General features: G+C 32.0%; 1 protein-coding gene across 11 annotated transcripts in view; it reads left to right on the plus strand.

Moving 5' to 3' along the window:
- Window positions 1-12,586, plus strand: part of SUPT3H (SPT3 homolog, SAGA and STAGA complex component) — a 479,870-nt gene that overhangs the window by 52,937 nt on the left and 414,347 nt on the right. The window contains exon 2 of one of the 11 annotated variants that reach the window (XM_037142593.2): window positions 2,509-2,596. The exons of the other annotated variants lie outside the window; for them this stretch is intronic. Coding sequence (XP_036998488.2) covers window positions 2,559-2,596 — 38 coding nt within the window. The 5' untranslated portion in view covers window positions 2,509-2,558. The remainder of the gene's footprint in view (window positions 1-2,508; window positions 2,597-12,586) is intronic. 11 annotated transcript variants of the gene reach the window in all.

The raw sequence follows: 12,586 nt of genomic DNA on the forward strand, positions 1-12,586 counted from the left end.
TCAACTTCAAAAAATAAAGATGCTATCTTGCCTCTTCATTACCTTGTATTTACTGAATTTGTCAACATTGGTCAAACATTTTATATCATATGCTATTAGACAATATAACAGTATAATAGTGTTTTTAATGCTGCATATTTCATTGTTATCTTTTGAATTTTATTTTCTGAACTAATGATCCTATTTAGATATAGTAGATTTTATCAATATCAATATTGTGCTCATGTCTGTTTGTGTTTTTTGATAGTTTTAAACCTCTATTTGTTGCTTTTCTGTTTTCCTTTAATTGAAAACAACAGAGCCAAATGGATTGATATAGGAATTTTATAAATTGTAGAAATTCTTATTTGGCTTAAAATTTTCTCACTGATTATGAGATTTTAGGAAGCTGCTTTCTTAATTGATTGTTTCAGCTTAGTGTAGGACAATTTTTTTGGATATGATGGGCCTTATATTGATAATTTGAAATTTTTTATATTAGTTAAATATACACAATTTTATTAGTATTTTAAATTGTGATTATGAGAGATTCGATTAGTTCCACCTCCTTATTTAATGGGGTATATGTCCACAACTGCACACACGTGTCTGTGCTTGTATGTGTACAGGGTATTGTTTTGTGTTACTTTTCATAATGGGAGTATTTTTTCTGTTATTTTTTTTCCTCCTCAGTTTGTTTATTTATGTAAAAACCCAAAGCACCACCATGCCCTTTATTGCTTGAACAACATCATTTGGTTAGTGTTAGTAACTAACTGTCTAAATGTGAGATTATGTGGAAATGGGATGCTAAAGGAGAAAAATACTAAACTTCTCTCTCCATCTCATACCTCCTTTCTCTTCCCCTTTTCTCTTTCCTCCTTTCCTCCTCTCCTCCTCTCCTCCTCTCCTTCAGGCATTTTCAGTTTCTCTTTCTCCGTTTTGATATTTCTGTAGTGTCTCAAAGTAGATTCCTAAGATTCTAGTAGAGGATATGGACATTCTCTCTGGTGAGTGAATACCTGGCAGGTTTGAAGCACCTAACATTCAAGGCAAATCAACAGTTGTCATATTTAGACTGTTATACGTACATCTCGATTGTTAGATGATATTGGCATCTGATTACAGTGATTTTCGTCCTTTGAACAATTTTTAATTTCTTCCTCTGTTAATTTACTTTAACACATTGTTTCACATGACATTAGTACTTTAATTATGAGAATTTGTTTTTCCTTCTTTAACTGTTCTTCGAAGTGCAGAGTGATTCATACTTGTGTAACATAGCTGTATAACTATGTTTGTTATAATTATTAGAATAATTCATCTTCTAATGCTGTCATTTTTCTAAAAAGGGAAAAAGGCAAGAACTTGTAGAAAATGTGGGAAACATGCTCAGATGACAGCCGAGGATGTGGCGACGCTAAAGCAGGAAACTGCTACCCACAATGCAATGTTACATATACTGCCACTTAATAAAATTTATATCAAACATGCTACTGACAAAACCAAAGAAAAATAATATCCCTACCATACTAGTTAAGGTACTAAATATATCTAGGGAAAAGTGAAACTAATCTTTTTGGAACCTATGAATTTTATTTTAAGTACATAATAAATGAAACTGGGACATCATAGTACATTGGAGCTGTGTGGTAACTTTGTGCTGTGGGACTTGGTTTTAGGTAAAACTGTCTTAAAATGAAGACCTTTTGCATATTAACTTTCCAGGAAAAAGGCACAAAAGGATACCACCTTTCTTTTTTAATTGAATTGTTGCAGTATTAAAGCGGCTTAGAGGACATTGTCATCTGGTAGGAAAATTAAGTTAACTTATGAGGCATTCATCATGATTATTTAAACTTTTTACCCAGCCAGGTATATTTTTTTCCATTTTTTTTTAACTTGTCTTTTATTGCCAGAGTTGAGGTGGAGATTGAATTGCCCACTGAGGCATATTTCTTTTCAAAATAATTGTTTTTCTTGTTCTTTTTATTTATGTTAACCTACCTATAGCTTACTTGATCAACCCATATGTTTTACTGTAGGAAGGGTCAGTCTAAAGCAAAAATGTAAACTGCTTTAATAATGTGGTTAAAAAAGATGATATAGCATATTCTAAAAAAAATCAAATTTTAATATACTTAGGATTTCTGTTTATAAATCTTAATCTTCTATGCTTTTAGCTGTCAATCTATAGCAATTTTGAGGAAATTAGTATCTTAGTAAGTACTTTAGGTGAATTATGAATCTTAAAAGGGAGGTTTATAAGATTTAAGTAAGGGAACATTGAAAAGTTTTAAATTGATAAATAATGTATAGAGCTTTTATCAGAGGAAGAATAGAGAAGACTATTAAATTAGTACTACTTATGCAAGATCCCCTCTTGGTATTCCAGTATATAAATTATCATGGTGTCAGACTTGGCATAGTATTTGTCATCTCATCATTTAAAGATTAATATATTGTCTTCCTGTCTATATCTCTATTAAGAATGATTTTCTTAATTGTTTGAAGTATTTTTTTCTTTAGGACTGCTTATCAATAACAGCTGTAGCACTGTGGCTTTTCTCCATGGACTCATGGTGGTCTTTGGAACAACGTTCTTCAACTTTGACAGGTGAGACAGAGGCTCTCCAGTGCCACTGCTCTTGGATGAATCTTGCTGTGGTTGGAGAGAGTGCATCTTGCCAAAATATATGGGTGAGACCACACACACAGCCTTTAAAATAGTTATTGTAGGCTTATTTTTAGGGATACATGTCTTGACAGTTCTTTTATTTGAATGCCAATTTCATTGCTGTGTGTAAGTTTTTTATTGGTTTCAGTAAAGGCGATTGCAGATTTAGGTCTCTATTTGTTAAAGCCTTGTGTATAATTTACACTGGAAAAACTCTGAATTCAGACATAATTAACAATATAGAAAATATATTGAAAATGAATCACTAGAATACTGATCTCTTTGTTTTTATAAATTTGACAGTATTCCCTTTGGAAATCTCAATTTCCCAGACAGTTTAGTAGTCAAAAATTGCTCCAATTTGAACTTTAAGATCAAATAAATTAGGAGCAAATGTTAAAATATTCATATTACTTCAATTACATTAATAGTAAAAAATTTGTGGTTCTTGTTATTCAGAAGTACCTTTTTTTATAATATTGATATAATAAAGTATTGTTGAAAATGTAAGTTTTACACTTTAGCAAAAACTTGAAAGCATTGGAACAAATGGCCAAGAGAAGTCAATTTCTTAATGCATAATCATAATTTGCAAACCTTTTTATGGGGTGATTAAAACTTTATTCAACTTAGTGAACTCTAAAATTGACTGTATATTTAAAAAAGTATGTTTAGTTTTCTAAAACTGGCTTTTTCAGTGACCAGTAAAGAGCTCTTTAGATTTTTATAAAATGTTTCTTTTTATAAAATACATTTATATAATTATTTATGATTCCTAAGTTATTAGTGATAACAGTATTAAAGCTTAACTTCCTGAGCCCTGGCAGGTAATTAGTTATGGGACTTTTCACTTGATGTTCACTGAATGTTGGTTAGTTACATATTTATAGAAAAGTATAGCCATCTAAGATAAGATTATAGTTTTATTCTAGATATTTTCATAGGGAAAACAAACTACTGAGATAATTGGAAATTCATTTTTTTTCTCTCACTATTATAGTAATACTCTTCCATTGCTGAATGGTTCTGGCAGGAGAGTGCTGGGGAAATTGTCTTCCTAAAGCTTCTTCAGAGAACAGGTTGAGGAAAGAAGAGAGAACATAGTATATGCAAAAAGATTATTTAAAGAAAAATGTGGCTCTTTCCTCTCAGAAATTGGTCATGTATGTGAACTTTGATTAGATGCTAGATTTTTAAAGTTTTATAAGTCACTTTTAGGACATTTGAGGAAACTGGCTATCACTGATACTCTGGCATATTAACTAAGTAAGTACTACTGCATATATATATATATATATATATATATAACAGGAAAATATCTGTATTAAAAAAGGTTCATGATGAATTATTTTCATGGTTAGTACCACAATTAAACAAGTAACATACATAAAACAAGTGTGGCAAAGATTAACAATTGGCGAATCCAGGTAAAGTCTATACAGACATTCATTTTACTGATTTTCATCTTAAACAGTGAATTCTGAAAGGCGAAGCATTTTATGGAAAAGATGTATAGATATTTGATTTGAAATTGAAATCCGTTGGAGAAAATTTATTTATTTGTATAGTCTAAAAAAAATAAGTGAATATGAACAGCCTGGACCATACATAGCAATTTTAGATTTTATCTTACAGTTTTATTTTTTTTATATTTAAGTTTTATACACTGTAAGACAGCTAATTTTTACAAAATGTGTACATGGCAAATATAAATTGGAAATAGTAAAAGATTTCTGAAAAAACCAACTTTTGAAATTTTACACTTTTGTTACAGTAATGTAGGTCTAGACCAAGAGGTTAGACATTTCTAGAGGATCAGAACAGTCATGTTATTACTTGTCATTTGTTCCTTTTTGACTGGGTGCTTTTTAAAATAGAGGGAGGGGCAAAAGTAGGTTTACAGTTCATATGGAAAATAATACATTAACTAATAAATAAAATTGTTTTGTATACTCACAACTGTAAACCTACTTTTGCCTCACCCTGTATATAAAAGTTTCTTTAAAAGTTTATTCATATTAAATGCATACTATTGAATTGTGCTACTGCTGCTAAATTGTTTATATACTGTTCCATTCAATTGTAATCTTTCAGGAAATGTTTTAATAAGCCAAAGCCTTACTATCTCTCTATGCAAATTATTAATTCTGTATTTGTTTTATACTAGTTAATATCCTGTGGGGATCTATTCATTTTTCCTGTAGAGGGCCAAATAGTAAATCTTTTTTGGTTTTGTGGGAAATAGGGCCTCGGTTCACTACTCAATTCTGCCATTACAGTCTGGAAGCAGACTGTTAAGTAAATTAGACAGTGAGCGAGTGGGTGTGGCTGTGTTCCAGTAAAACTTCCCGAACAGGCGCTGGCCTGCGGTAGTTTGCCCACTCTTGCCACCTGTACCTCATGGAAATTAGTGGCCCAGTGGATATCTTCTTTTATAGAAAAGGTAACAGTAGTTTGGAAAGTGATCAAACTTTTAATTACATATTATGATGGAATTTTTTAAAGTAGTTATAAAATCTATTTTTTCTATTATGTGAAATATAACATCTATGGTGTTTCATAACTGTTGAATTACATGGTGCGATTTCATCTTGATCATGTAATTATTAAAAATTGTGAATAGCTTTATAAGCAACCCTATAATCCTTTTAGGGATAAGGTTGGAATACAGAGGAACAAATAGGAAGGACACAGGGGCGAGAACTAAGGGGGGTGGAAATGGGAGGGAGGTGGGGAGCAAGGGGCGGGGGAGGCTGGGATGGGAGAAATAGACAAAAAAACTGTACTTGAAAAATAACTAAATAAAATTAATTAAAATTAAAAAAAGGTTGGAATACAAATAAATAATCATGATTATAGCATCTCTCCAAATTGTCATAAATCTCAGTATTTATCTAGTTGTTCATTATTATCAATAAGAATGCTAAGATTTCTTACACCTTTTATCCAAAAATGTTTTCTTTTTCAGAATAGACTGGGTTTAATGCCTGAGCATAGAATATTTAATAGTGACTGTGATGAACTATTTCCCCTCTTTTTCATTTATATTTGAATTTAAATTTGAATAGAAAAATTATTTTTAGTACTGCTTAATTTTCAGAACATTCATTGCACTCATCATTGGGTTCACCTACATTGGTTAGACTTAGTGTTTGTTGGATGATGGTGTGGTTTCATCAGCTGAGCAGGGAATTAAGTGTTTTTTCTGTTGGTAAAGAGCAAATGAACCCATATCCTGATCTGAATGTGAGTTCTGTATTGTATTAATACTTAAGGTTTTAAATGAATTATATATAGATGAGATGGCTTTAAGCAAAAGTTTACAGTTCTTATCACTGAACATCTTATTTTATCTCTGGTCATTTTAAGCAATTCTAATTATTATGCACATCGCTATGGATCAGTTGAAAATTATTATATATAACTCTCATAATGTCAGGACTGCAAAAGAGCAGTCTTTCTACATTGTTTCTCTCCTAGAAGGTCTGTTCATTGCCCGTTTGCCTTCATTTATGAGAAAGTTCTGACAATTGTTTACACCTCTTCTCTTCACTTAATATTTAGTTATAAACAGACACATAAATCATGGTGAGTGAGAAGGATAGCCTGCCTGGGAAGGCAACACAGAAAAAACTAATACAATCATATGTCTGTACTTGAGGGCTTCAGAACTCGGGGAACGCTGTGCTCGACTCTTTTAGGTAAGAGTAAAATGGTTCAGCACTTAGTGTCCCTCTCTTGCAATGAAACAGAGGTGGATGCATCAGTCTCACGGTAGCTTGTGAACAGTTTGGTACTCCTGGGATTTGGAATGAGATTTGGAATCCTCATGAGATTTGGAATGAATTAGTGGTGAGTACTAAGGTACCACTGTATACAGAAATTCAAAAAGCATCATTCAGCGTCATTTAATGTAAGTTAAGCCTGTCCTGTCTACCTACATAGATTTTAAAAAGTACTAATTGTGTTGTAGCAATTTCATAAACTAGTTCACAGGAGGATTATTATATTAAACATACTTTGCTTGAAAAGATAAGGAAATATTAATATTTATATAGGAAATATTTTCATCCAAAATCAATTAAGTTTTGGCATTTAAAAGTATAATGTTCATTTACTAGGAAAAATACCCTTTGAGGAAGAGAATCTGGCCCAAAAATTAATGGTTAGATACAGACTATTTATTATATTTTGCTATTTCTTTATATTGTTTAAATCTCTAGGACTATATATATTGTTCTTTGTATTGATCAGTCCATTTTTTAAAAAATTAAGAATTCTAAAGATTGCATATTTCTGAAAGAACTTAAACATTATCAATATAGTTGATATATATATCAGAATTGTTATGCAATATTTTACTGCATGAAATAAAATTTAATACTGAAAATGTTTTAAAAAAAAACCCATTTTTAAAAGATCACCAGGCTTTATCTTTTGAGCAGTTTGTTTTAGTGTTACAGAAAAATCGAGCAGAAAGTACAGGAGTTCCATTAGATCCCCAGCCCTCAGTTTCCCTGTTACTAACATCTTGCATTGGTGCCCTACCTTTATTATAATTGATGATACATTTTTGTTAAATAAGTAGTTTACATTGAGAATCATTCTCTATTTTGTGCAGTTTGTAGGTTGTATTTAATGAGTAATTTTATATATCTACTATTATAGATTCATACAGAATAGTTTTTTCTAAAAATCCCAAAAGATTTTGTGTAACTAAACATAACATAAAATTTAGCATCTTAACTATTTTAGCAACCGGTCTTTTTACCCTGTATGTAGACTTGTATTTTTCAGAATGTCATATGATTGGAATTGTAAAATGTAGCCTTTCAGACCGGATTCTTTACTTAACAGAATTCACTGAAGGCTTCTCCTCCTTTTTTGGTTGCTTAATAGCTGATTTCTTTTTTACTGCTAAATAATATTTCATTGCATGGCTATCCCACAGTTTATTTATATGTTCACCTATTGAAGGACATCTCAATTGTTTCTAGTTTCAGGCAGTTGTACATAAAGCTGTTATACATGTGGCTGCAGGTTTTTGTGCAGACCTGAGTTTTTCAACTCATTTGAGTAGATACTTGGGAGCACTAACTAGATTATTTGGTAAAACTACATTTAACTTTGTAAGAAATTGCTCAAGTATTGTCCAAAGTGACTGTATCATTTTACATTAATATCAGTAACGAATGAAAACTCTCGTTGTTCCACATTGTTGTCAGCATTTGTTTTTCTCAGTGTTTTGGATTTCAGGCAATAATAGGTGTATAGTGGCACCTTATTGTTTTAATTTGCAATTCCTTAGTGATAAATGCTGTTGAGCATCTTTTCTTGTGCTTATTTTTCATCTATATATTTTCTTTGGGAGGCGTTTGTTCAGATCACCCAATGTTTAATTTTTTTGTTTCATTTATTTTAAGATACCACATTTTGTTTCTACATTCTTTTGTTGATGGATACGTTTACACCCCCCTCCCCCCGCCACCTTTTGGCTGTTGTGAATAATGCTGTAGTTAAACATGGGTGTGTAAGTATCTGTTCGACTCCCTGTTTTCAGTTTTTTTGAGTATATATCAAGGAGTGGGATTGCTGAGTCATATAGTAATTCTATTTGCAAATATTTTCTCCCAATCTGTCATTCGTCTTTTTATTCTCTTAATAGTATCTTTCTCACAGTGGATGTTTTTAAATTTTAATGAAGTCCAAATTACCAGTTTTTTCTCTCATAAAAGATACTTTTGGTATTTTATCTAAAAACTCTTTTGAAACCCAAGGTCATTTAGATTTACTCCTCTATTCTCTTCTAGAAATATCAGAATTTTGAATTTTATATTTAGCTTAATGATCCATTTTGAGTTCATTTTTGTGAAAGATGTAAGGTCAGTGTGTACAGAGTCATTTCTTTTATATTCAGATGTTCACTTCAGCACCATTTGTTGAAAATACTGTCCATTGGATTGCCTCATTCCCTTGACAAAGATCAGTTGACTATATTGTGTGGGTCTGTTTTATGGGCTCTCTGTTCTATTCTATTGCTTTAGGTGTCTGTTCTTTGCGAATGTTTACACTGTCTTGATTACTGTAGCTTTATTATGTTACAGTAATATATCAGCTTGTTGATGTTCACAAAGTAATTTGCTGAGATTTTTATTGGGATTACATTGAGTCTGTAGTTCCATTTGGAAAAAATAGCTTAATATTAATCTTCCAATCAGTGAACACAGTATCTTTTTATTCATCTGCATCTTTTTTTATCTGTTTTATCAGAGTTTATCTCATGTAGATCTTCTATATATTTTGATAGAATAATACTTAAGTATTCATTTTTATTGTACCAATGTAAATATTTTTTAAATTAAAAATTCCAATTATTGTATGTTGGTATAAAGGAAAGTAATTTTGAGTTTCATATAGTAACCTTGTATTATATAACCTTACTATTAATTGCCTATTATTTTGGGGAGTTTTTTTGTTGATCCTTTGTGATTTTCAACAGAGACGATCATGTCATCTGTGAACAAATACAGTTTTGTTTTTTCTTTTCCAGTCTTTATACCATTTACTTCCTTTGCTTGAGTTATTTATTGCATTAGCCAGAACTTCCAGTATGATGTTGCATAGGAGTGGTGAAAAAAATATCCTAGTCTTTTACTGATTGTAGGCAAGGAAGCATATAGTTTTTCTCCATTGAGTATGAGGTTTGCTGTACGTTTTTTGCCATTGTTCTGTGTCAAGTTGGGGATGTTCCCTTCTATTTCTGATTTGCTGAGAATTTTTATCATGAGTCAATGTTGAATTTTTTCAGATGCTTTTTTTTTATTGATAGGAATACCTAGTCTTAGCTTGTTGATATGGTGGATTTTATCAGTTGATTTTCAGTGGTGAACCAGCCTTGTATAAGTGGACTAAATCCCACTTAATTGTGGTGTATAATTCTTTTTATACATTATTGGACTTGATTAGCAAATCAAAAAGTTTTAGCAAATACTTTGTGGAGGATTTTTTGCGTCTGTGTTCATGGAAGACATTGTTTTATATTTTTTCTTAACTTAATAATGTTTTTGTCTGCTTTTGGTGTTAGGTAATGCTGGCCCCATAGAACGAGTTAGGAAGCATTTCTTCTGGGTGAGATTGTAGAGAATTTCTTCCTTACATGTTTTCTGGAATTCACCATCTAGGTGAATTCTAGTGGAAGCATCTAGGTCTAGTGCTTCCTGTTTTAGAAGTTATTAATTACTGATTCAATTTTAAAATTTGGTAGGGGCTTATTAAGATTATCCATTTCTCCTTGTGTGAGTTTTGGTAGTTTGTGTCTTTCAGGGAACTGGTTCATTTTATCTAGGTTCATAATACTTTTGTATTATCTTTTTCAATGTCCAAGAGCTAAGTAGTGATTTTCTCTTGATAGGGGAACTTAAGAGTTAAAGATTTTAACTCTATATACTTGATAGGCCTAAGTGATTAATGCATTTGGAAAGCTGTTATTCCAGGAACTGGAATGCATCACCTAGACGAGCAATTCAAGCTTTGTACCTAAACCCTTGTGTTCCATGGAAAGGAATTTCTGTGACTCAGATAAAGAATTGTTGATTGGCAGATAAAGATATACTAAGATTGTTGGAGGGTTGCAACTCTTATCCAATCCCTTTCCTACTCTTTCCCTCTCCCTGTAAAAAGGTTGGCTTGAGAAGACTTGTTGAGACAGTTTTTGAGGGCACAGAACCTGCTATCTTCTCAGATTGCCAGCATCTGAATGAAGCGCCCATAAATATTCTATCCTTGTCTCTGCTCATTGGTTCTGGTGGTGATGACAGGCAGTGCAAATTCTGGCTTTTCTGTTTTCACTCTTATTTCTCATGTGTCTTCTTGGTTTTTTTAATACCTGGCTAGAGGTTTATAAATTTATTTTTCTCAAAAAGCCAGCTCTTGGTTTCATTAACAGTTTCTATTGATTTCCTGTTTTCTATTTCTTTGATTTCTGTTCTAAATTTTACATCTTCTGTTTACTTTGGGTTTAATTTGTTCTTTTTCTATTTTCCTAAGGTGGAAGCTTAGGTTATTGACTTTGAATATTCTTTTAAAATATATGCATATAATACTATAAATCTCTCTCTAAACACTTTCTGTATATGCAAATTTTAATGAGTTATATTTTTCTTTTCATTTAGTTTGAAATTTTGTTAAACTTGTAAAAAATTTTTCAACCATGTGTTGCTTGAAAAGTTGGATCAGTATGGTTAACCAAAAGCCAAAAAAATGTTCAGGTTGTAATAAAAAATAAAAACGATTTATTTGAGCAGGAAAAAGGGGTGTAGAGAATTATAATCCAGGACACACAGATTCAGGTAGCAACCCAAATTCTATTCCGGAGAGAACAAAGAAAGGCAGGGTTTCTAAAAGCAAAGACACAGGTACATTTCTCATTTAGGTTCTCTTTATGCAAATAAAGCGTGCTGGCTAGGTTTGCAGGGCTTGTCTCCTTTCAAGGCCAGGAATAACATGATCTGGTTGCCATGGTCAGGAGGAAGTAAAGACCATATATGTCCATGTAGCAGTCCTTGATGCAAGATATTTCTGGTTTGGCCTTGAACTGAGTTTAGCAGCAGGTCAGCAACTTAATAGCTGTTCTGAGACTGGGACATGAGATGTGCATAGGCCCTAATTTTTCAGTGTTCTCCTGGCTTGGCTCCATTTTAAGTGACGCTCTTAGCAATGCTTGTTCCATTTTGTATTCTCCATTATCAACAGCTACCATGTTTGCAACTTCGCAACTTGTCTATTAGTGTCCTTGTTCTTCATTTTTTCACTTTCCACTGTTTTTATGACTTTTCTGGTTTTAATTGAACATTTTCTTTTTTTCCCCTTTCTATGTCAATTCTACTGTTTTTCCTTTCTAAAAAAATGATTATTATGGAGTTTGGAATATGCACTTAAAACTAATTCAAGTCCACTTTACAGTATCCTTATATGGCCTCACTGGTAGTGCAAGTATCTTATAAAAGAGTACACCCTTCTTATAGCATTGCTGACATTCATTTCCCTTATTTCTAAGTTATAATCACTGAATACATCATTTCTCTTATTATTTTGAGCAAACTGTTTCTATTAGCTCAATTAAGAATAAATAAAATAGAAGATTTTATTTTACCTTTACTCCTTGTCTAATGCTGTTTCTTTATGCAGGGTCCAGCAGAGGTAATGCCTGCTTGAGTGTGCTTGATAGGGTAGTAATACAGATATAATAATTTATAGCTTTAATTTGAACATTTCACCTAAAATGTCCCATAATGTTCTTGAGAGTGATATTGTTATGCTACAGAATTATATGCTTATGATTTTGTAATAAAAGGTTTTGTAATTAAAAAAGGGGCATTATTTGTGCTGGACCCTGTGTATATATCTATGTTTCTGACTTACATAATTTTTCTTTCTCTGAAGAATCTCTTCTAACTTTTCTTTCAAGGCCTGTTTACTGGTAATGGATTTCCTCAGGGTTTTTTGTTTCTTTTTTTTTTTTAATGAGAAAGTCTATTTCGCCTTCACTTTTGAAGAACTGTTTTGCTGGACACAATTCTGTGTTGGTGTTCTTTTTCTTTCAATGCTTTACTTTTTTACTTATTGACTTGAGAGAGAGAGAGAGATGTTGTCCACTTATTCATGCATTCACTGGTTGCTTATTGTATGTGCCCTGACCAGAGATGGAACCTGCAACTTTGGCATATTGGGAGACAGTGCTCTAAAGAACTGAAATATGCAACCAGGGCCTCTTTAAACACTTTAAATATTTCATTTGTCTATTTTTTTTCTTGCATAGTTTCTGAATGTAATTCTTTAACCTCTATAGGCAAGGTCTATTCCCCCCCCCCCCCCCCGGCTTCTTTCATGATTTTCTATTTGTCTTTGATTTTCTACAGTTTGGTAATTATG

The sequence above is a fragment of the Artibeus jamaicensis genome, unplaced genomic scaffold (genome assembly GCF_021234435.1).
Source record: "Artibeus jamaicensis isolate MK-2021 breed Jamaican fruit bat unplaced genomic scaffold, CSHL_Jam_final contig_484, whole genome shotgun sequence".
Taxonomy (NCBI): domain Eukaryota; kingdom Metazoa; phylum Chordata; class Mammalia; order Chiroptera; family Phyllostomidae; genus Artibeus; species Artibeus jamaicensis.